This window comes from Canis lupus, chromosome X (assembly GCF_003254725.2).
Source record: "Canis lupus dingo isolate Sandy chromosome X, ASM325472v2, whole genome shotgun sequence".
Lineage (NCBI taxonomy): Eukaryota > Metazoa > Chordata > Mammalia > Carnivora > Canidae > Canis > Canis lupus.
In genome coordinates, this window is record NC_064281.1 from 94,452 (window position 1) to 115,913 (window position 21,462).

General features: G+C 68.9%; 2 protein-coding genes across 4 annotated transcripts in view; one reads left to right on the top strand and one right to left on the bottom strand.

The window, feature by feature from the left end:
• The window catches only part of LOC112651909 (cohesin subunit SA-2-like), a 45,235-nt gene extending 25,098 nt beyond the window's left edge, over positions 1-20,137 (top strand). The window contains exons 14-33 of one of the 2 annotated variants that reach the window (XM_025435261.3): positions 3,066-3,173; positions 4,448-4,559; positions 5,184-5,298; positions 7,121-7,224; positions 8,169-8,261; positions 8,378-8,467; positions 9,818-10,024; positions 10,995-11,071; positions 11,370-11,457; positions 11,556-11,636; positions 12,126-12,218; positions 13,243-13,405; positions 13,936-14,084; positions 15,104-15,205; positions 16,350-16,501; positions 16,998-17,132; positions 17,398-17,576; positions 17,644-17,752; positions 18,147-18,237; positions 19,068-20,137. In XM_025435261.3, coding sequence (XP_025291046.3) covers positions 3,066-3,173; positions 4,448-4,559; positions 5,184-5,298; positions 7,121-7,224; positions 8,169-8,261; positions 8,378-8,467; positions 9,818-10,024; positions 10,995-11,071; positions 11,370-11,457; positions 11,556-11,636; positions 12,126-12,218; positions 13,243-13,405; positions 13,936-14,084; positions 15,104-15,205; positions 16,350-16,501; positions 16,998-17,132; positions 17,398-17,576; positions 17,644-17,752; positions 18,147-18,237; positions 19,068-19,082 — 2,263 coding nt within the window. In that variant the 3' untranslated portion in view covers positions 19,083-20,137. Of the gene's footprint in view, positions 1-3,065; positions 3,174-4,447; positions 4,560-5,183; positions 5,299-7,120; positions 7,225-8,168; positions 8,262-8,377; positions 8,468-9,817; positions 10,025-10,994; positions 11,072-11,369; positions 11,458-11,555; positions 11,637-12,125; positions 12,219-13,242; positions 13,406-13,935; positions 14,085-15,103; positions 15,206-16,349; positions 16,502-16,892; positions 17,133-17,397; positions 17,577-17,643; positions 17,753-18,146; positions 18,238-19,067 lie in introns of those variants that run through there. The other variant, XR_007409321.1, reaches the window with a different exon arrangement.
• Positions 20,042-21,462, bottom strand: part of PPP2R3B (protein phosphatase 2 regulatory subunit B''beta) — a 36,267-nt gene continuing 34,846 nt past the window's right edge. For both annotated transcript variants that reach the window (XM_049107336.1, XM_025435276.3), the window contains one exon: positions 20,042-20,742. In XM_049107336.1, the coding sequence (XP_048963293.1) occupies positions 20,592-20,742 (151 nt within the window). In that variant the 3' untranslated portion in view covers positions 20,042-20,591. The remainder of the gene's footprint in view (positions 20,743-21,462) is intronic.

The following is a 21,462-nucleotide window of genomic DNA, read 5'->3' on the forward strand; positions in this document are numbered from 1 at the left end:
GTGGAAGGTGGGGCTTGGGAGGGGCGGGGGCGGCGGGGGCGGGGCCAGATGCGCAGGCGAGGCGGGGCGGGTGGGTGGGCTCTGGCGGCGGGCGCTCCTGCAAGTTTAAAGAATTGTCACCAGCGTCCTGGTTCGAGATCCGAGGGAAGGGTTCGTTGGGTCACCTGAGGTCACCCCAGGCTTGGGCTGGCACTCGCGGGTGTGGGGTTCTCTCTGGGGTCCCAGTCTCCCCCGTCCGCTGCTGCCCGTGTGTCAGGGGCTCCAAGGAGACAGAGGGGCTGGATTCAGGAGGCAGCAGCGACTGGCCCGGCCCACAGAACCTTCTGGAAGTTCCTGGATCCCTGTGAGGTCTTAAGCCGGGACGATGGGTGCTTGTTCCCCTGTACGTCCGGCACCTGCAGGATGCAGCTGCCTTGTTGAGACTCAGGCGTCCAATGTTGATGTGAGGCGTGTTGCGGACACGGGGACACAGGTCATAGCCTCCTGCTCGGCCCTGTGTGTAGACGCCAGCATGGGTGCCGGGGAGACGTGCTGTGTCCCAGAGGCTGCGTGCTTGCCTGTGCTGCCGGTGTGTCCTGAGCCGAGGATAGCGTGAGGCCACTTGGGCATCGGATCCTCGGTGGCTGTGTGTCCTGCTGCTGCGCACACGGGCACCCTGGAGCTGGGGATGGGCATCCTGCGTGCTGTGCTGTGGTCCCACGGAGGCTGGCGCCACCCACACCTGGCAGCACGCCCCCTGCGCCCCCGGGAGCATGGATGGGTGACGAGGTGTCACGTGGCAGTGCACCACGGTGTGTACAGAGCAGAACGCCCACGGGCGGCGCGGCCTGGGTTGGCCCGGGTCCTGGGAGGAGCACCTGCAGCGCCCTGGAGCCGCCCCGTTCTGAGCACAGCGCGGACGCACTCGGGGTGTGGGCCCTCTCCTGCCCACCCAGACGAGCCTGTGGGCAGAGACGGCCGGTCCCCCAGTGGACGCCACGACTCTCCTGGCGTTGGCAGCAGCGGGCAGCGCGCTCGTGCAGGGATCCAGAAGGTGCTGGAGGCCTTGGGTCCGGGCGCAGGGTGGCCGTGAACAGGAAGCCGTGACCTCGGGGCATCTCTGCTGTGCTCAGATCACGTCCCGAGGCCGTTTCGCTCGTCTCGCGGCCGGGCCTGCGTCCTTCAGGTGCCGTGTCCCCCAGGGGCGCCTCAGGCCTGGCTGTGGTGGCCCCTCCAACCCCGGGTGGGGGCCTCTGCCTCCTGCCCCGTGGAGGGTGGGCGGCCCAGGCTGGCTGCGTGTCCTGCTCTGTGCTGTTCCCGCGGCCGCTGTGTCAGCGTCCTGCAGGGAGACGGGGCTGTGGGGACATGGAAGGAGGCCCTGGTGGGAATCGGCTCACTGTCGCAGAGGTGGGGACGTCCCAGGACGTGTGTGCGAGCTGGGGAGGGGAGCCCTCCTGAGGGCCTGCACGTCGGCGGGTGGCCCTGGGGCACGTGAAGCAGGCTCTGGGACTGAAGCTGGACACACGCGTGGGGCTCGTCATGGCTCGGGGTCTGCGGCGAGTCCGCAGCTAGAAGCTGCACGCGCCTGCCAGGAAGTGGCAACGGCTGAAGCCTCGCGTCGACCTCGCTGCTCCCCGTTGGTGGGTGCTGCAGGCGGCGGCAGCTTACGTGGGATTCCGGCTGAGGAGCTCCCGGATAGGTTGGCCTGTGCTCCCTGGGGGTGGGCCGCGTCTAATCAGGGGGCCCTGCCTACTACAACGGGGAGGAAGTGTGCGTCTGCCGGGCCTGGCTCCCACACGCACGTCTGTCTTCTGTCGCCCTTGGCGGTCCTGCTCCCGGGCCTTCCAGCTGCATCTCTGATGGCAGCTCACGGGCCTCAGGGGTGGGGTAAGGCTCCAGGTCTTGGGGCCACACCGTGGCCTGAGTCCCCAGGCAGGTGCCAGTGCACTGGGTCGGTCACGGCAGGGGCCTGGGTGCCCCACACTGGGCGGAGCCGCGTGGCTTTGAGGCTTGAGGTTTGGACGGGGCCGACTCGGAACCACGGAGTGTGCTCCCTGCTGAGTGCGGCGCCCGCGGGCGAGTGCAGGTGTACCCCTCACTTGCGTGGGGCTTCCCCGCCTCCTTGGGACCTCCCCCATGCCCTTGGGGTTTTTTGTGCCCTTGGGGTCTCTGCCCTGCCCTTGGGGCCTCCCCGCATCCTTGAGGTCACTCCTCCACCGTTGGGGCCTCTCCTGCATCCCTGGGACCTCTGCCCCCACCCTTGGGATCTCCCCATGTCCTTGGGGCCTCCCTGTGCCCTTATGGTCTCCTCCCTGCTCTTGGGGTCTCCTGCCATGTCCTTGGGGCCTCCCCGTGCCCTTGCGGTCTCCCCCCTGCACCTGGCCCCCCCCCGCCCTTGTGGTCTCCCCCTACCCTTGGGGTCTCCTGCATCCTTGGGGCCTCCCCCCATCCTTGGATTCTTCCTGGATCCCCTGAGGCCCTGTGTCCCCAGAATCCCGAGGTCCCCTGCCCTGTTCCTGCTGCTTCTGGCAGCGCCCAGGGGCTGTCGGCAAACGGCTGCGCTGTGGCGGACCCGGTGCCACACGTGGGCTCAATGTGCGTCTTTGGACAACGTGGCGTCCCCCGTGTGGTGTCGGGGTGTCCCCCACCCTCATCCCCTGATCGCTTCCCCCGAGTGCACCCTGCAGGGTGCCTGCTTGGCACCAGGAGCGCTGCGCGGGCCGGGGGCACACCCCGGAGAGGCCCTGGTGCCCACAGGGGCTGGAGGGGAAAGGGCCCAGGACTGGCGGCCCTGTCGGGGGCGGGCCTCCCAGGATCCCGCGCTCGGGGCCGGCTCTCGTGGCATCTTCCCCTGTGGCCTGGGCTCGCGTCCTGGGACGTGTCTGCGCGGGTGAGCGTCGGCTTCCCGGGGGCCCCGTGTAGGGGAGGCTGCGACTGGGGCCACTGGGCCAACAGGGGATTAGAGAGGAGCGTGGCGCCCCGCGTGCTCAGGCGTGTGAGGCAGGGCCCTGGTGGCAGCGCGTCTCGTGTAGATGCGTGGGGAAGCCCCGCGTGCAGGCCCGGGGCTCACGAGCGCGTCCCCCCAGGCACTACGTGGGCGTGTTCTCGGCCATGGAGTACGTGTTCCTGTTCCAGTTTGTGTACGCGGCCTACAGGCCCATGGCCACGGCCGCGGGTGAGCTCATCTGCAGGAGGTGAGTGCAGCGCGTGCCCGCTGCTGTCCCCGGCACCATGACGTCACCGGCACTTCGGAGGCGGGCCCCACAGCCCGTGTCCCACGTCCCGTCAGCTGCAGGCCCGCAGGTGCAGGGTGGAGGGCAGGCCAGGTGCCAGGGCTTTGTATAGGGGACAGAACGGGACGTGCGGGAGCGCCACGGGAGAGGAACGCTGCTCCACAGTCGCATCCGTGACCGCACGCAGGCTCACTGGTTACCTGTTAGAGGCAGGTCTATGCGGGGATTGCTTTGACTTGGTGGGGTGGTCCCCCATCCCCGAGGGCGCCCGCCTTTGGGATCCTCTGAGGTCTACTGTCCTTGGATGCCCTGGGGCCCCCTGTGTCCCTGGGATCCCCTGAGGTCCCGAGGTGCCCTGTCCCTGGATCCCCTCTGGATCCCCTGAGGCCCCCTGTCCCTGGGATCTCCTGAGGTCCTCTGGATCCCCTGAGACCCCCTCTCCTTGGGATCCCCTGAGGTCCCCTGGATTCCCTGAGGCCCCTGGATCTCCTGAGGTCCCCTGGATCTCTTGGATCCCTCGAGGCCCCCTGTGTCCCTGGGATCCCCTGAGGTCTCCTGGATTCCCTGAGGCCCCCGAGGTTTCCTGGATCCCTGAGGTCCCCTGGATCCCCTGGATCCTGAGGCCCCCTGAAGTCCCCTGAGGTCCCCTGTCCCCTGGATCCCCTGGATCCTGAGGCCCGTCCCCTGGATCCCCTGAGGCCCCCTGTCCCCGGGATCCTGATGTCCCCTGGATCCCCTGAGGCCCCCTGTCTATGGGATCCCCTGAGGTCCTCTGGATCCCCCGAGACCCCCTCTCCTTGGGATCCCCTGAGGCCCCCTGGATTCCCTGAGGCCCCTGGATCTCCTGGATCCCTTGAGGCATCCTGTGTCCCTGGGATCCCCTGAGGTCTCCTGGATTCCCTGAGGCCCCCTGTCTCTGGGATCCCCTAAGTTCCTATCCCTGGGATCCCTGAGGTCCCCTGAGCCTCCCTGTCCCCAAGGTCACCTGAGGTCCCCAGGACCTCAGTCTGGTTGTTCATTCCCTCCCCAGTGCTGGCCTGAGCTGACCGGCAGCTCGGACAGCAGCAGTCAGTTCTAGAACTTTCCTCCACGGGTCCTGGTAGCCCTGCTCCCCGGGTCTCAGTGTGGCGCATGCTAGCGAGGGTGCAGGTCAGCCCGCCTCGCAGGACCCGGGGCCCAGCCGCGTGCTTGGGGCCCCCCAGGCCGACGTTGAGGCCCCTCTCTCGTCTCCCTAGGCTCCTGGCTCCTCCGCCCCACGAAGGTTTCTTTGGCCAAGAGCCCCCTGACGAGTTTGACAGAAACCTCCAGAACATGAAGACGCTCATTGACTTCTACCTGCAGGGTGAGGTGAGGGCGCGGCAGCGTGGGGCCCGGGGACGCGGCGTCCGAGCCACACTGAGGGACCGGGACTTGGGTCCCGCCCCGCAGCCCGAGTTCCGTGCCGTGTCCCGCGCCACGCGCCACGTGCCCGGAGGTGGGCTGGGCCGGGCCTTGCTTCCCGTGTGAACAGCCTTGCTGTGGCGCGTGGGACTCGGGCCGCTGGGTCGCTGTCCTGCTGTGTCCTCACGTGTCTGCGCACGGGGGGGTCGGGAGGGGGCCGTTCCTGCCTGTGTCATCACGTGTTCTCCTTGCTGTTCGTCGTCATCGCATGACCTCCCTGCCCTGTGTCATCATCACGTGACCTCCCTGCCCTGTGTTGTCAATCGCGTGTCCTTCCCATGTTATTACATGACCTCCGTGCCCCGTGTCGTCATCACGTGTCCTCCCTGCCCTGTGTCGCCGCCACATGAGCTTCCTGCCCACGTCGTCGTGTGTTCTCGTCTCCGCGTGGTTGCGTGTCCTCCCTGCCCTTTGCCACTGTCACATGACCCCCGTGCCCCGTGTCGTCATCGCGTGTGGTCCCTGCCCCGTGTCTCACTTGTCCCGCTGTCCCGTTCTCACGACCTCACACGTCGGGCACGTCCCTGTCAGTTCCACAGACACGTCCCGTACCTGGTGGACGGCCTGTGGGAGGCAGCGCCCACCCTGGTGCGCAACTGGGAGTGCATGACGGCCCTGCTGCTGGAGCCACGCGGCGGGCGCCAAGGTGAGCGTGGCCAGAGCCTGCTCGGAGTCGTGGGCCGGGCCCGTGATCCTGCTGGCCGCCCTGCCGTCCCCCTAGGCCCACCGTCCCTGCCGTGTCCTGCCATCCTTCCCTGTCCTGCTGTCCTCCCCGGGCCGTGCTATCCTCCCCACGTCCCACTGTCCCCCCATGTCCTGTTGTGTCCCTGTGTCCTGCCGTTCCCCCATGTCCCCGTGTCCTGCCATCCCCATCACCCTCGTGTCCCCATGTGCTCCAGTCCCCCTTGTGTCCTGCCCCCACCTCGTGTTGCATGTCCTTGTCTGCCTGTGTCCCTCCTCCTATGTCGCGTCATCTCTGCGGTCCCCTGCCGTCCTGCCAAGCGTCTGTCCATGGTGTCACTGATACGAGCGGCCGGCACAGGGCGCTAGCGGCCCTGTCCACACTGCTGTGCAGCGTTTGCTCCCTGACTGGTTGGTCCGGGGGAGGGGCACGTGCCGTGCTTCCCTGGGGCGAAGGGTCCTCAGGCCTTGACGGGGACTCCCCGGTCTCTAGTTGGGGTCTGCAGGACAGTGGCCGCGGCTGCTGTCCTGCAAGGGGATCAAAGCCCGGGCCCCGCGGTCAGGATGCAGTGTGGGCAGCTGCCTGGTGAATGAACCCTGGCAGGCTCGCCCCTCTGAGACCACCCCGTCCCCCCGGGCACCGCCCCAAGGAGACCGCCCCTCCTCTGACGCAGGCCCGCAGCCCCACTGGAGGCCCTGCCCTCTGAGACCCACCACCCCCCCAGCCCTGCTGAAGACAAGTGTCCTCTGCTAAAACCTGGAGTCCCTGAGCCATGCCTGAGGCCTCCAGGCCTGTCCCCTTCCTGGCGGGGCCAGCAGCCTCCACCACGCTCCCGGGGGCCACGGAGGGGCCCGTTCCTTCATCACCGGGGCGCCTCCTTTACTCTGACTCAAGTTTCCAGACCCCGCCGCGGGGTCTCTGAGCTTCTTGACCATGAGCTTGGGCCTTTGCTGCCCCCGGGCTCATAGTGGCACCGATCCCAGGATGTGGGACGCTGGACAGGAGGACCCAGGTGTGAGGTTCTCGCGGTACCTATGACAAATGACCTCAAACCTGGGGGCTTAAAACAAGAATCCGTCCCCTCCCAGCTCTGGAGACCAGAGTCTGAGGTCCGGGGGCTGGACCCCTGAGGTCCGGGGCGGGGCCTCCGGGGAGGGTCCCTCCCGCCTCTTCCAGCGTCTGGGGCCCAGGCCTCCCTGGGCTGGTGGCCCATCCCTCCCGTGTCCTCCATCCTCATGGGGCTCCTCCTTTGCATCTGTGGCTCCTCCTGTCTCCTACGAGGACCCCTGTTGCTGGATGCAGGGCCACCTGGTCCAGGACGAGCTCAGCTCAGAGCCTCACTTAGTCACACCTGGAAAGATCCAGTTTCCCCACAAGCTCCTGTTCTGAGGTTCCGGGTGGCTGTGACCTGGGGTGAAAGTCCCTGGGGAGCAGCCGGTGAACACAGTGTCCCCTCAAGTGCGTGGCTTTAGACCCGAGTCCCAGGGTACGGGATGGTGCCGGGTGGGCCGCCGCCCGCCGCTGGAGGTGGCGTCAGGGGTTGCCGTGAGAACGCGGCCCGGGGCTGTGTGCACACTTTGAGGGAAGGGCTGGCCCTGGTTCTGCACACTGCTGACTGCGTGAGCCGGGTCGGGGCCTGCTGTGCCCAGGAGCCTCCCGCTCCGCACGTGCTCCGAGCCTGGGCCAGGCCCAGCCAGGCCTCTCAGCAGTGCATCAGTCCAGAAGCTTCCGTGACCCGGTGAGGGTCGGCGTGGGCTGACCTGCCCCCGTCTCCGTGTCCCCGCAGCGCTGACGAGCCAGCAGGAAAGAGTGCTCATCGAGATCCTCGTGGCCGCCGTGAGACAGGCTGCCGAGGGCCGCCCTCCCGCTGGCCGCCGCCTGGGCAAGAAAGTCAGTGCCACCCCTGCCCCCTGCCTGGATGCGCTTCCTCCCCTGTGCTGACCGCTGCGCTGTGGCTGCTGTGCCGCTGCTGGGAGCCCTGCGCACGGGGGCGCTGTGGGTGCCCGCGCCTGCCTCAGCCCTGTCGCGCCCTGCCGTGCCCTGCCCGGGGCCGGGGACCGCTTGCTGCCGCTTCAGCCTTGCGCTTGCCACCCTGGCTGCTCACCTGGCCGCTGGCGCTGCGGGCAGGGCTCCCGGCCGCCCAGGTAGGTGCTGCTGGCTGTGCCCGCGGCTCCCGCGCACCCTTCCCGCCGGCTGCCAGGCTGTTTGCCAGCTGGTCCGTGTCTGCTGCCTGCCTCCCTGGGGAGGGCCCTGCGCAGTCCCCCCCCTGCCGTGTTCACACCGGACACGGCAGTGTGTCAGCCAGCCTCTGAATTGCCTCCATGTGAGCCTCTGGTGTCCCGGGGGACATAAAGCCATGGGAATTAAGCGCTCACCGCAGTCCTAGAGACCAGACGTCTGAGCCTGGGCGGGCAGGACCACCGAGATGCAGGCGGGGTCCTTCCGGGGCTGCAGGAAGGGTCCTTCCGGCCTCTTCCAGCTCCAGGAATCCTCGGGCTGTGGCCGCGTCTCTGCCTCCATCCTCACGTGGCTGTCGCATTCTCCCTTGTGCACGTGTCCGGCTCTGTGTCCTCATCTCTCATTCTTACGACACCAGCCCTGCGGCATTAGGGTCACCGCGAGGTGCGAACTTGCGGGAGACAACTCAGTCCTGATGGCTTCCCTGCAAGGGAAACGCTTTCCTGGAAACCCAACACCAGAGGCAATCCGGAGCTCTGTCCTCGGTTTCCGGGCAGCGCCGCCCGCGTGTGACCTGGTCACGTGGGAGCAGGTCCCCGGGCCACTGCGGGACTCGTGTGGGCCGTGGGCTCAGGCCATGCATGCTCTGCCTGCAGGGTGCCAGGGAGGTGGACGGGACCCGCCGCTGGCGCGAGCATGCCAACATGAGCCGACACTTTGTCAAGGTGCTGCCCCAGCTGCTGTCCAAGGTGCCGAGTGGGGAAGGGCCCGAGGCCGGGAGCGGGCGCTGGGGGGCTCCAGGGCAGGTCCGGAGGCTGCAGGAGGGCGCTGGGGAGGCTCCGCGTCACGCCTGCTGTCTGGGCAGTTTGCAGCGGACAAAGAGAAGGTGACCCCCCTCCTGCAGATCCCTCAGTACTGCAACCTGGACGTGTACGACATGGACGGCCTGGGCTCCGTAAGTGCCCGGTTCCGGGCGCCTCCCAGGGGGACGGCCTGGCTGGGGTGGGGGCTGCGGGCTGGGGGGTGGGGGAGCGGGCCTCCTCCTCCTCCTCCGGGCCACGCCCCTTCCCTAGAGCAGCAGGGCCCCTTCTGGGCCACGCCCACTCTCCTCCGGGCCACGCCCCTTCTCTAGAGCCTCAGCACTCCTCTGGGCCACGCCCACCAGCCACGGCCACGCCTCCTTTCCTAGAGCCACACTTGCCCTCCTGGCCACGCCCCGACTCCTCTAGGCCACGCCCCTCCCCCCCCGCAGCCCTCCTGGGCCACACCCCTTTCCTGGGGCCACGCCCACTTCCCTAGAGCCGCAGCCCTCCTCTGGGCCACACCCTTTCATTGGGGCCACGCCCGCGTTCCTAGAGCCACGCCCACTCACCGCGGCCACGCCTCCTTTCCTAGAGCCACAGCCGCCCTGGCCACGCCCCACTCCTCCAAGCCACGCCCACTCCTCTAAGCCACGCCCCTTGCCTGGAGCCGCAGCTGCCCCTGGCCACGCCCCTACTCCACTAGACCACGCCCCTTCCCCCCCTCCTCTGCTCCACACCCTATTCTTGGGGCCACGCCCACCAACCGCGGCCGCGCCCCTTTCCTAGAGCCACAGCTGCCCTCCTGGCCACGCCCCTCCCCCCGCAGCCCTCCTCCGGGACACACCTTTTCTGGGGCCACGCCCACTCCCTAGAGCCACACCCACTCACTGCGGCCACACCTCTTTGAGTCCGTGCCTGTGTCCCCTGGGGCCGAGACCTCTTCCCTAGAGCCCTACCCTTCCCCTGGGTCACGCCCCCTTCCCTGGGGCCACACCCCTCTCCCTCTGGGTCCACATCTTCTCCACTAGGGCCACACCTGCTTCTGTGCATTTAGACAAGGGGGCTGCATCCCCCTCCCTGCGGTGTCAGGTGTGGGGGCTCCTTTCCTCCTCCCTGTCCACCCTGCAGGGGTCAGCCGTCTCCCACCCAGTGGCAGGGTCCTGACTCCTATGTTTGCAGCTCCTATGAGCATCCTCTTGCCCCCATACCCCCTGCCCTGGGCTCCACCTGGCCCTTTTCTTCTAGCCCCCGATCGCTCAACCCTGTGATTTTCCACCCCACCCCTCATCGCCCGACCCTGTGACCCCTGACAGCTCCCCATTTGACTGCTGACCTTTCGTCCTTGACCCCATGACCTTTCATCTCAACCCATGACCCCATGGCTTCCTCCCTAATCTCCTGACCTTTCGCTGGCACGTTCGCCCTCAATCTCCTGAGCCCCTGAGCGGCCCTCTCGACCCCCCTCCAGTCCCCTGACCAGCCCTTGCTCCCCCACCCCCCAGTACCTGGACGCGGCGCTCCTGGAACTGGACTGCCTGGTGCAGCGACACTCGGACGTGGCGGTGCTGGAGGCCTGTGCCCGCGCCTACGGCACCTACTGTGACGAGGGCGGCTCTGCCCACGGCCAGGCTGCCCCCGCCTGCAGCCGGCTGGTCGACATGCTGGTGGACGTGCTGACCCCGCTGCTGGACGTGTTCATCCAACACGAGGTGCGGGCTGCGGAGGCTTTGGGGGCTCCGTGTGGGCCGTGATGTGGGTGGTGCGGATGTTGGGGCTTGGGGAAATGCGTGGAGGTGGGGACCCCGTGCTGAATGAGGGTACTGAGGCTCCGTGCTCTCTTGTTGAAGTGTTATAAAGTGTGCACCTGTCAGGGGTCAGCTCCGTGACCTCGCCAGTGTGACCCTGGGCACGCAGGGCGGGTTCCCCTTCGAGCCCCGACTGCTGGTGCTGTACCCGATCTGCTGGCAGCGTGTACGCTTGGCGGGGGGTGACAGAGTGTCCTGTTTCTCCCCGTGGGAGCCCTGTAAGCCCCCGGAGCACAGCCTGTCAGAGGCCCTGGCCTGTGTCCACCGGGCACTGGTGTGTAAGGAGCTGCGGCGTGACTGTGCGCTGCTGGGCCATCCTGTGCCTGGCGGTTGTATGAGAGCAGCGCAGCCAGCACGTCACTGGGCCGCGTTCCGGTGGAACTTCCATGCAGACGGCGGAGGGCCGCGTGAGCTGTGGGCCGGAGGTGTGGCCCGGACTCGGCCGGTTACCGCATAAGGAGTCCACGTTGCTCTGAGTTCCGCAGCCCGGGGCCTCCCTGATCCTGGGGTGCTAGGGGGCTGCGAGCGCTTCTGCGACTGTTCTCCCAGCTGCAGAGCGAGGAACGCGTCCCGCGTGGCGGGTTCTTCACGGGGCGTGAGGCGGGTGCAGGGAGCTGGCCCATCCCGGATCGTCCCGGCCCCGCTTGCCAGCGGCGTGGACAGAGGTGCCTCTGCGCCTCTGGGGTGGCCTCTGGTCTCCCGTGTCTCCTGGCAAGCTGGACGCGGGATGGGCTGTGACACAGTTTCCCTTTTTGGGAGTGTCCAGCGCTGCCTTCCGAAGTGGGGGACAGACAGCGGGGGGAACGCGGGCTCGGGGAGGCCGCCTGGGCCGTGCGAGGTCCGCCCCACCCCGCGTGCTCTCCCTGCCCCGCAGAAACAAGGCCTGTTCCTGGGACATGGGGAGATGGGGCGCATCTGCTCCACGCTGCGGAGGCTGGCTGCCTTCTACAGGTGAGGGGTGCGCGGCCCGTGCCCTCGGGCTGTTGCCTGACCGCGAGTAGGGGGGGGGGGACAGCGCCGCGGGGTGTCCATGGGTGTGCCCGGGGCTGAGCCACGTCCCGGGAGCTGGGGCTGCCTCACCCGCGGGGCCGGACACCGTAGTGGACGGAGCCCCCGCCCGCCGTGTGGGGAGGGTGCCCCCAGTGTCCCCACGGGCGGTCCCTCAGCCCCAGGCCGCTGACCGACCGCCGTGAGTGGCTCACCCGGGGCCGAGGCGGGTGCTGAGATGCCTCGTGGGCCTCGTGCGCAGCACACACGACCTAAGTGGCTGGAACCTGTACGAAAAGATGGACAGCCTGCTGACGTTCCGCAGACACCAGGGCAGCCTGCCCACGGAGGTGAGCGGCGGGGTGGGCAGGCGCAGTGCTGCGGGAGGGGGTCGGGCCAGCCCGGGGTCCCTGCACGGTGCCCCCGGCTGACGGCCCGCGCCCCTCAGGTCGTCCACTGCGCGCTGCAGTGCACCTACTATGCGCTCCTGTGGCAGATCGTGGCGGCCACGGACCGGCTGCCGTCCCAGGTGGGTGCAGGCGCGGATGGGGTGGGGCCTGTGCTCTGCAGCCGTGCACGGGGTGGGGTGGGGTGGGGGGACCTGGGGGGAGTGGGTGCAGGCACAGGCCCCGTCATCTGTCGTCCCGGGCTGGCGGGGCTCCGGGGCTGTGACGTGAGCGCCCACCTGGGGCCACAGCCCGAGCGCCCTGTGCACCTGTCCCACGAAGCAAGGGTGTCTGTGGGCGGAGACCTCAGTCCCTGGTGCTGGCCAGTCCCTGCGTGGGGCGCCAGACAGGTTCCGGGGTATGTCTGTGCTTCTCTGGGGGTGCGTAGGCCTCAGTCGGTCCTGAGCAGCACAGGGCAGTGGGGCGAGAATAGGGGGTGATGGAGGTGGGGGTGACGGGGAGGGGCAGTGGGGGGTGGGTGACGGTGGGGAGGCGGATGGGGAAAGGAGATATAGGACGGGAGGGGCGGGGTGCACGCCATCATGATGGGAGGCCCCGCCCCCGCCCCCCAGGAGGCGCTCCTGGACCTGAGGAAGCGGCTGCTCAAGTTCTGCCTGGCGTGCCGCGTGTACCTGAGCCACCAGAGCAAGGTGCTGAGCGAGAAGGTGGGTGTGGCCGCGGGGGACCGTGGGGGCCGGACATGGGGACAGGCCGCACCAGCTGTCTGGAGCCTGCCGCGAGGCGGTGGCCTGCCGGTGCCCCAGGCGTGGACAGAGGTGCCTCTGCGCCTCTGGTGGCTCTGGCACACGGAGTCTGTGGGGGCACGAGTGGGGGAGCCGGGGTGAAGGCTCGGCGATGCGGGTCCGGGCTCCTGGTGTCCACTCGGGAGACTGTCCCGCTGTGGATAAAGTGTGTCTCATGCGCGGCCGTTCACTGGGGGGGGGGGGGTGTCCCTCGGCAGCCATTGCCCTGTCCTATGACCCTGCGCGCCCCGTGCACCAGGTGTGTCACGGCCTCCCTGTCCGTGGGGCTCGGTGGTGGCCTCAGCCCGCCCTTCCTGCCCGGGTGCTGGGGACGTTTCCGATCGCAATCCGTGTGTGGGGTGTGGGTCTCGGGTGTCCGTCAGCACGTGCTGCGGCCGCATGTTGGGTTTCTGGTGGACGGGGGTTACGTTACAGGGTGTGTGTCCTGCACGTGTGTTGTCCATGTGCGGGGTGTGCAGGCCCAGCTGTGTGTCCCGACTGCGTGTTGTGCATGTGTCCTAACAGCCTGTTGCATGTACAATGTGCCCTGCCCGTGTGTTGCGTGCGTGTCCCAACCGCGTGTTGCAGGTGTCCTGCCCGCGTGTTGCGTGTGCATGTCCTGACCACATGTTGCATGTGCAGCGTGTGTCCTGCCCACGTGTTGTGTCCCAACTGCACGTTGCATGTGTGCAGCGTGCGCACGTCCCGCCTGCGTGTCCCATCGTTCTGCTGTCACCCTTGAGCGCCGGCATGTGACCCCAAGCGTCCCGCGTGCTTGTCCCATCTGTACCTTCACACTTGGGCCTGTTGTGCCTGCGGGGTGGGATTCAGGTGAGGGCGCCGGGTGCTGAATGCCCTGGGAGCTCTGTGTGGGCGGCGCATGAGGTGGGTCCCTGTGGGGGTGGGGTCCTGTCCCTGGGCGCCCCCTCACCCCTCGCCCCCTCAGGCCTTCATCCTGCTGTGTGACCTGCTGCTCATCCTGAGCCACCAGGGCCCCGAGGAGGACACGGGCCTGGGGCTGCTGTTCTTCGTCCCTGATCACGTCCTGCAGTGCAAGCTGCTCACCTTCGTCAGGGAGCACGTGTTCCTGGAGGACGCGGGAGCCGCAGGTCAGCCTCCTGGGGACCTGGGGGAGACGTGCGGGGCCTCGGGGGTGGGGGGGGACTTGGAGGGAGCCAGGGCAACCTGGAGCAGGAGGGGGCCTGGGGGGGAGCTGGGAGAGAGCCAGGGGCAGGAGGGCGGGAGAGCGCCGGGGGGCAGGTGGGGGGACCTCTGGGGGGGGAGGAGAGGTGGGACAGGCAGGGGGCAGGAGGGGAGAGAGCTGGGGGCAGCCCGAGGGCACAGGGCAGGAGGGGCCCTGGGGAGCCTGGATGGGGCTTGGGGTGCTGTACCCCCTGGGTTCTGGAGCTGCATCCCCGGGCGTGTGTCGCTGTGGTTCGTGCTGTGAGGGGGGCGTGGGGCCTGTCCAGGCAGGCGGTCAGGACCCGGACATGCAGGGGCCCACGGCCCTCCTGGTCTGGGTCTGCGCCTGCACCCTGGGGTCAGGATGTGCGCTGGTGGCCCTGCCCCTTGCTGTCCCGGCTCCCGTCCCCGGACACGACAGGGGCGGCGGAAGGCAGGGCGTGGGCTGTGTCCCCAGGTGGCCGCCGAGTGTACAGGGAGGAGGACGCGGACGAGCTGCACGAGCTGTTCCACAGGAGGAACATGCTGGCCGTGTTCTGCAAGCTCATCGTGTGCAACGTGCTGGAGATGAGCGCGGCCGCCGCCGTGTACCAGTTCTACCTGAAGGTGTGTGCGCGGCTGCCCAGACCTGGGGGCGACGCCGGGCGTGCAAAGTACCCACGGACTCCCCGTTGGGACCCGGGTCCTCCCCCGGAGGAGCCCACGTGCGCATGTGGACGGCGTCCCCCTTGGTGTCTCGGGCCGTGTTCTGTGTCACACCTCTTCCCACAGCTGGGCCCTGGGGTGCGTTTTCACTTGGGGTGTCGTGTCCTGGGTTTTCAAGCTGTGCCGGGTGGTTCACAGAAGCACCGCTGTTGGCACTTTCCTCTCCGAGAGTGAGTGTGAGCGTAGTGAGGGCCGGGCTGAGCTGAGGCACTACCGTCTGCGCCAGATCGGCGGGGGCAGTGGTTCTGACGACCGCGTGGCGGGGGGCCGGCGACGGAGGAACGCGTGATGCCCAGACGCGAGGGGAGATGCTGGCGGAGGAGTCGGCGGCTAAGTGGGTGGACGACGCCTGGGTGGCTGCGTAGACGGACGGATGGGCAGGGGAGGCTGTGACGGGTGGATGAGTCGGTGGGCACATGGATGGCTGCGTGGACAGACGGACAACCGGGCGGGTGGAGGAGTGGCGGGTACCCGCGTGGGTGCATGCACGGAGGACGGCCGCAGTGGACAGTCACCGCACCTCCCGTCCCAGAAGCCGCTCCGTCGGGACCTCCTTTTGGTGTTGGTGTACGACAGAGACGTGAACCCCTTGTTCGGGGTCATTTGTGGGAAATCCGGTCTCGATCCCTTTTTGACTCTTGAGTTTGGTGTGTGCCACGCTGTTTCTCTTTCCCCGTCTTCACCCTGCGTGGGCCTGAGGCTCACGGGACGCAGGGGCTGCGAGGACCAACGCCCCAGGTCGTGTGGGGTGCGCCCCCTCCCAGGTGGTGCTGAGCGCACCGTGGGGTCCCCGTCCAGGAGGCCCCGGGGAGCCCGGGGTCCGAGCTGCGTGGCCGCCCTGAGTGTGTCCCGTGGAACACGGCGAGGAGAGCGTGGGCGCGCAGGCAGGGCGGTGCTGACGGCTTCCGTGTGGCTCACAGCACTATCATCACTTTGGCGACATCATCAAGGAGACCATGACGAGGACGAGACAGAACGACAGGCTGCGCAACGCGCTGTCCCTGCTCCTGTGCCTGCAGCAGGTGAGTGTCTCCCGGCGCCCCGGCGTGGGCCGCATCGTGGGGACACCCCGCCACGGCACCGCTGCCCCTCGCGGCCCAGCCGTGCGCACACCCCTCCACCCGGACACCGGGCTTGGTGTGCGATCGGTCCTGCTTCGCAGCCGGGGGTGTCTGCCTCTCATCACCAGGGGCGACTTAGACGCGTGGGGAGGGTCTCGAGCGCGGGCCGCGTGGACGTCCGTGGCATTGGGGTCTCAGAAGACCGCGCGTCCGCCCCTTCTCCTGGTTCTGGCTCTGTGCACCCACGTGGGGCCGCCGACGTGCGAGGTTTCTGGAAGGACGTGGGTCCCGTCTCTCCCCCCGGGGCTGAGTCTCCACGCGTGTTTGGCAGGGCCGGGGGGTGTCCGCTGCCCCTGTGGTCCCGGCCCTGGTGCTGCCTGTGGGCGTGGGGGGCAGGCCCCTCCCTGGGCACTTGGCGCACGGGCTCTGCCCGCGGGTTCCGGAACGCGGCTTCTGTTTCCCGATTCCCGAGGGCTGTGCACACCTGCGACACCCACTCACCTCACCGTGCACACCCCTGACACTCAACAGTGATGCGGAGCTTCCCCAGGGCAAGCGTGCAACGTTGGCACCACGTCCCCACCACGGAGGCCCCCGCCAAGTCTCGCTGGTTTCCTGTGGAGCCCGTGGTCGCCGGGGAGGGCGGGGCAGGTGTCACCCGCGGCCTGGGCGTCCGCAGATCCCGCCGTGGGTAGCGGAGTGTGCCGCCGTGCTTGTCCCCCCCCCCCCCCAGCCCCTGCAGGGTCCCCTGCAGACAGCCTTGGGCCCGCTGCCTCAGCCCTGGGTGGAGGGGCGCGGAGGGGGGCGCAGGAGACGCTTCTCTGGGTGTTGTTGAACGTCAGTGCCCGGGGCAGGGGGCACAGTCAGGCCGCCAGCCCCCGGCTCCTGTGCGGGCTTCACGCTCTGTGCCCCACTCATGCGACCGCAAGGCCACGCTGTGCCTCCTCGTAGCGCTGACGGGGCGCGGACGCGACGCCCCACGCACACGGCGCCCCCCTGCGCTCCAGGCGCGGCACCCCTGCAGCCGAGCATGTACAGGGCCACTGCCAGGTGCCGGGCCGCGGGGTCGCCCGCACCCCTGCCCCACAGCCCTGTGCTCCCGCAGCTGTTCCAGAAGCACGTGGACACGTACGGCCTCGGCTCCGACCCCATCGAGTTCATCTGCGGCCCCTTCTACTCCATCCGCCTGCTGGCCCGCCGCTTCGCACTCACGCTTGGCTTCGACTCTGCCCGCGACGCTGCCCACCTGATCCACAGGTGCATGCCGGGAGGGGCCCTGACCTGCCCGACCCATGCCCCGGCCCGTGCCACCTGCCGCTGTGCTCCCAGGTGTCCCATCCTGCCCCCTTGTGACCCCCGCCTGACCCCGGCCTCATCATGACCCTGCCCGACTCTGACCCCTGCCCAGCCCCTTTCCCGGGCATGACCCCGCCTGACCCTGTCCCCAGTGTGACCCCAACCCGATTCCTGTCCCCATCCGATCCCTGTCCCAGCCCCACCTGACCCCAGTCCCTGGCGTGACCCCACCTGATCACTGTGTGCAGTGACCCTGCCGATCCCTGTCCCCGGAGTGACCCCCACCAGCCACCCTGCCCCAATGAGCGCCACCTGGTGCTGTGCCCCGTCTAATACCCGCCCTCCCCCCAAGCCTCACCTGACCCCACCCGTCCCGTGGGAGCCCCACCTGACGCCCCACTGCCTCCCGTCTGTGCCTCCGCCCTCCGCCCCACCTCCCCGCGGGACCCGTCCCCAGGCGCGGGCTGGCGTTCGCCTTCTCCGAGTCCCCGGTACCCGAGGAGGAGGCCCGCCAGCGCTTCCCCAACCTCAGCTTCCTGCTCGTGCTGGCCGAGTTCTCGTGCAAGATCCCGCCCGCGGAGCGCGCGGCCGCGTGAGTGTGCAGGCCCCGGGCTGAGGCCCCGGGAGGGGCGCGGGAATGGGAGGTTCTCGGGTGGGCATGACCCGGGCTGAGGGTCGCCGCTCCCTCTGGCGGGCTGAGCCTGCGCTGCTGGGGTCCGTGCTGCAGGATCGCCCTGTGGCTGCGGGGGGCGCCTCTCCCGCGGGGTTCCGGGGCCCTTAGCCCAGCAGGGGACGGACCACGGGGTGCCTGGGGGCGTCTCCCCTGACGTCCCCACCACGCCCCCTGTTGCCCGCAGACTCGCCCACTTCCAGGACTCCATCCCTGAGGGCGTGCCCGTGTTTGGGGAGGGGGACATGAACCCCATGCTCGCCTACCGCAAGTCCCTGATGCGCACGGACTACATGGCGCAGGGGGAGGAGGAGCCCGCCGCCAACCCGTTCGACGCCATATGCAAGGACAGCAAGCGGCCCCAAGGTGGGGAGAGTGGCCCGGGTGGGGAGGGGTGGCCGCGGGGCCCGGGCTGACGGCTCCCGGCCTGCAGAGCTGCCCGCGGGGACGTGCTCCACCTGGACGCCAGACACGCTGGCCAGCTGCGCCGCGGGGGACCGGGAGCCGAGAAGCTGCTCCTCCAAGGAGCGGAAGCCCAAGAGGTGAGGCCGCCGCGGCCCTGCGTTGGGGTGGAGCGGGGCTGCCAGGCCGAGTGTCCCAGAGCAGGGCCTGGGGACGGCTGCGACGGGACGCTGGCCCGACGGGGGCCCGCCCGGGTGTGCAGCAGGGACGGGGCTGTTGGGGGCGGGAGGCAGGTGTGCACACTGCTCCTCCCGCGTCCCCCTGCTGCACAGCACTGTCCACGCTGCCCGTAGCGCCACCAACACTGGGGACATGACCGTGTTAGAGCTGCCGCTGGGGCCCACGTCCTGGGGACCGTGCCTTGTCCACGTGTCTCCCTGTCCTGCCTTCCCTCGGCCATCCACACACGTTCCGTCCACGGCACAGTCCCTGCCTTGGTCTCCCTGGAAACGGGCCACCCCTGGTCTCTGGCAGGGACATCTTTGATGTGGACTTCCTGTCGTCCGAGGACTCCGAGAACTCCTCCAACGAGGACGTGGATGTGGAGGGCATCTCTGTCCAGGAGGTTGGTGCCGCTGGGCCTCTGGGCGGTGGCCGCGTGGGGCACGGACGTGGGGCTGCCTCTCCTGCCTGCGCCCCCCCATCCCAGGGTGCTCAGAGGGACGTCCCACCTGATGGGGTCCTGGGCGACACTGTGGCCTCCGTGCCCAGGGTGGGTGGGAGCAGGTCCCTGCACACGTTCGCAGGGGACTCAGGCTCTGGTCAGAGGGCTCACCAGGTGTCCGCCGCATGGACGATCTGAGGCTCCCGGATGGGGGGATGGGGGCCAGGCCCTGAGCCGACCCAGTGTGTGCTCCAGGCCCACGCAGGGTCCTAGGGGCCGCAGGCTGGCAAGGGGCGGTCCCCGTGCCCTGGCCTGCTGAGCTTCAGACACTGGGCTTGGGGTGCCCTCGGTCCTCGGCATGTCTGCTGGCTCCTGCCTGGCTGCCCTCTAGTCACGCCTCCAAGAGCCGCGGGTCTGGGGTGGCTCTGAGACTGGTGCGGGGCTCCTGGGGGTGTGGGGGGCGGTTCGTGTGTTGGCCCTGGGTGCCGTTGGACGCTGGGGTGCAGGAGGGGGTCAGTGACCCAACCCAGGGGGCCGCGGGAGGGTTGGGGGGTTCAGTGTGCCAGGCCTGGGGGGTCAGGGTGCAGGGGAGGCCGCACCCCAAGCCCGCTCTGCATCCCGGCCTTGCTCTGGCGCTCCAGGGCCCTGGCAGGGGGAGGTCCCCGCCCCCTCCCGAGTCCCCGCCCCCCGCCGACTGGGAACAGGCCTGGGCCGGAGCGCTCCGTCCTCCAGCACGGTCCTCCACCTGTCCGTCCCTGTCGGGTCCTGAGGGCTGTCCTCTGCATCCCCAGGGGGCGTCGGACTGAAGAGGATGCAGGCCCCGGTGGGACTCCTCACATCGGGGGTCACGAGTTCCCCGTTGGTCACCGCCTCGTGTCAACCACAGCCACCTGGTCCTGGGGACGGGGAGCCAGCGGCCTCCAGGGGTGGCCGACCGGGGCCCTGCGGTCTTCAGGGGAGGCCGGTGACCTCTGATGTCCGCAGCTGCACACGCGAACCCGTGTGTGGGGAGCGACCCCGTGGCCGCGGCCTGGGGCCCCCCATGGTGCCCGCGCACCCGCCCCCCTGCCCACCAGGTGCCTACTTGCCTGCAACGTCCTCGCTGGCTACTGCTGCACGCGGCTGGAAGGTTCCAGAACCAGCTTGCCCCGCCCTGAGCACGGTGCTGGTCTCCAAGCTGCGGCTCTGCTGCTCCTCACAGCTGGGCCTCCGTTGGGTGCATAGGGGTGTCCGGCGCTGTGGGCCAGCGGCAGGGCCGGGTGGGAGGGGCCGCTCCCCCGGGTCCTGACGAGGTGCGGCCTGGACCCTCGCAGGACGCCCTCCCCTGACAGGTGGGGGGCGGGCACCCTGCCATGTAGACCCCGTGCCGGTGCCATACCTGAGCCCCTGCTGTGGGGAGGACGACGTGCATGTGTGCACAAGGAGGGAGGACGACATGCCCGTGTGCACGGGGAGGGAGAGGTCGGTGTGCGGGGAGGACCCCGCCGGGGGCGGAGGCAAACACGTGTGCCCGTGGTACGCGTCCCTGTGCCCGCTGGGCCTTGGGAGCCACTGTGGGCGAGCGCGGCCCCTGGTGGCGGCGGGACCGCTAGGGGTTGTGGGGAGGGCCTCCCTGCTGGGCACGGCAGGCCACAGGGCCAGGGCTGCAGCGTGGACGGGGTCTCCCGTGCTGACACTGCCGTCCGCCCCAGCAGCGCCCCCGCCTGCTGTGTGACCTGAGTGTGCCGTGTCCGCGTCGAGGGCCGGGTAAGCCGAGCCCGTCACAAAATCCTTAAACTCTTTATTTGAAAATACAAACGTGATCTCGTAAAACATTTTTAAACTGCTATACACACCAAATAAAAGTTAACTTTACACGTTTTGTACATGTACACAAACACGTGAGTACACGCGAGGGGTGCTCCTTGGCAGGTCCCGCGTGGAGGGCGGTGGCTGGGGCAGCGCCCCAGACACTGCTGTGGACGGACACCTCCTGGAATGTTCCGGACCCACCTCGTGAGAACACGGGGCTGCCCCACACCCACAGGTCAGCACGCGGCGGGCGAGCTCCAGGCGCGGAACCGGGCTGCCCTCCACGTGGACGGACGTTGGCCGGGCGGGTGAGTCTGCAGGGGCCGCGTGTGTCCTGCCTGTCGGGGGTCCTTGCACGGACGTGGGGCCCCTGGACGGGCAGGGACAATGCTCGACGGCCACCTGACCAGCTTCCAGGAAGAAAGAACAACCTGTCGTCCGGCACAAATCACGTCCCACGGAAGTCCCGATGGGACACACGCCGCTGTGCGCGCAGCAAGCGCCCGCCCGTCCTGGAGGCGCGGTCACGAGGGCGGCAGGTCATCGTCCTCACACGCATACTCGTACAGGTCCACGGCGCCCAGGGCGGACGGCGCCTCGAAGAAGGGCCTCTGGGCCAGCGGAGACCTCAGGGAGCTCAGCTTCTGCTCCACGGGGCTGAGCTCGGCTTCGTACCTGCAAGAACGCGGTCCTGAGCACCCTGGGGCACGGCCCCCTGTCCCCTGCCTCGTGCGGTGCACTTGCGCCCAGCCCCAGGTGCCCCTGGAAGTCACCCCTGGGAACACGCTGACGTGTCACTGGGGCCGGCTCCTGCCCACAGGGACGGGCAGCACGTCGTGCACACGGAGGGCTGCACGCAGCAGACGGAGCCGGGAGTGTGAGGTTGGGTGTGCACCGAGGGCTGGGGTCCACGCAGGACAGGCGGCTACCCGACGGAGGTCGTGGGGACGTCCTAGCAGGGCAGCGGCGGGTACCACTGCGGCCGTGCACGCAGCAAGGCCTTAGAGCCTGTGCTGTCGCCCCTGCAGCGGCTGCCACGCCCAGCACACCCGTGGCCACTTGGCTGCCGGCCGCCCGCCGCCCACTGCAGACCGCGACTAACTGCCCTGCCGGCAACAAATATCAGGAAGCGCTGGGGGACAGGACACCCAGAGCCACGCACTGGAGGCCACTAAACCTGGCGGAAGCGGCCAAGGCCACAGGACGCGGAGATGCGTCCTGGGGATGCCCGCCGGCTCTGGCACACTCACGCAGCAGGCAGCCAGTGAGGCGCTCCACGCGCAGTTTTAGGATCACACGGGCACAGGGATTTGCCGTGTGGCCGACGCACCGATGCCCATGACCAAGGAAGGCTGGCAACATGCAACCCCAGAGTCGAGATGAGGACAGGGCCAG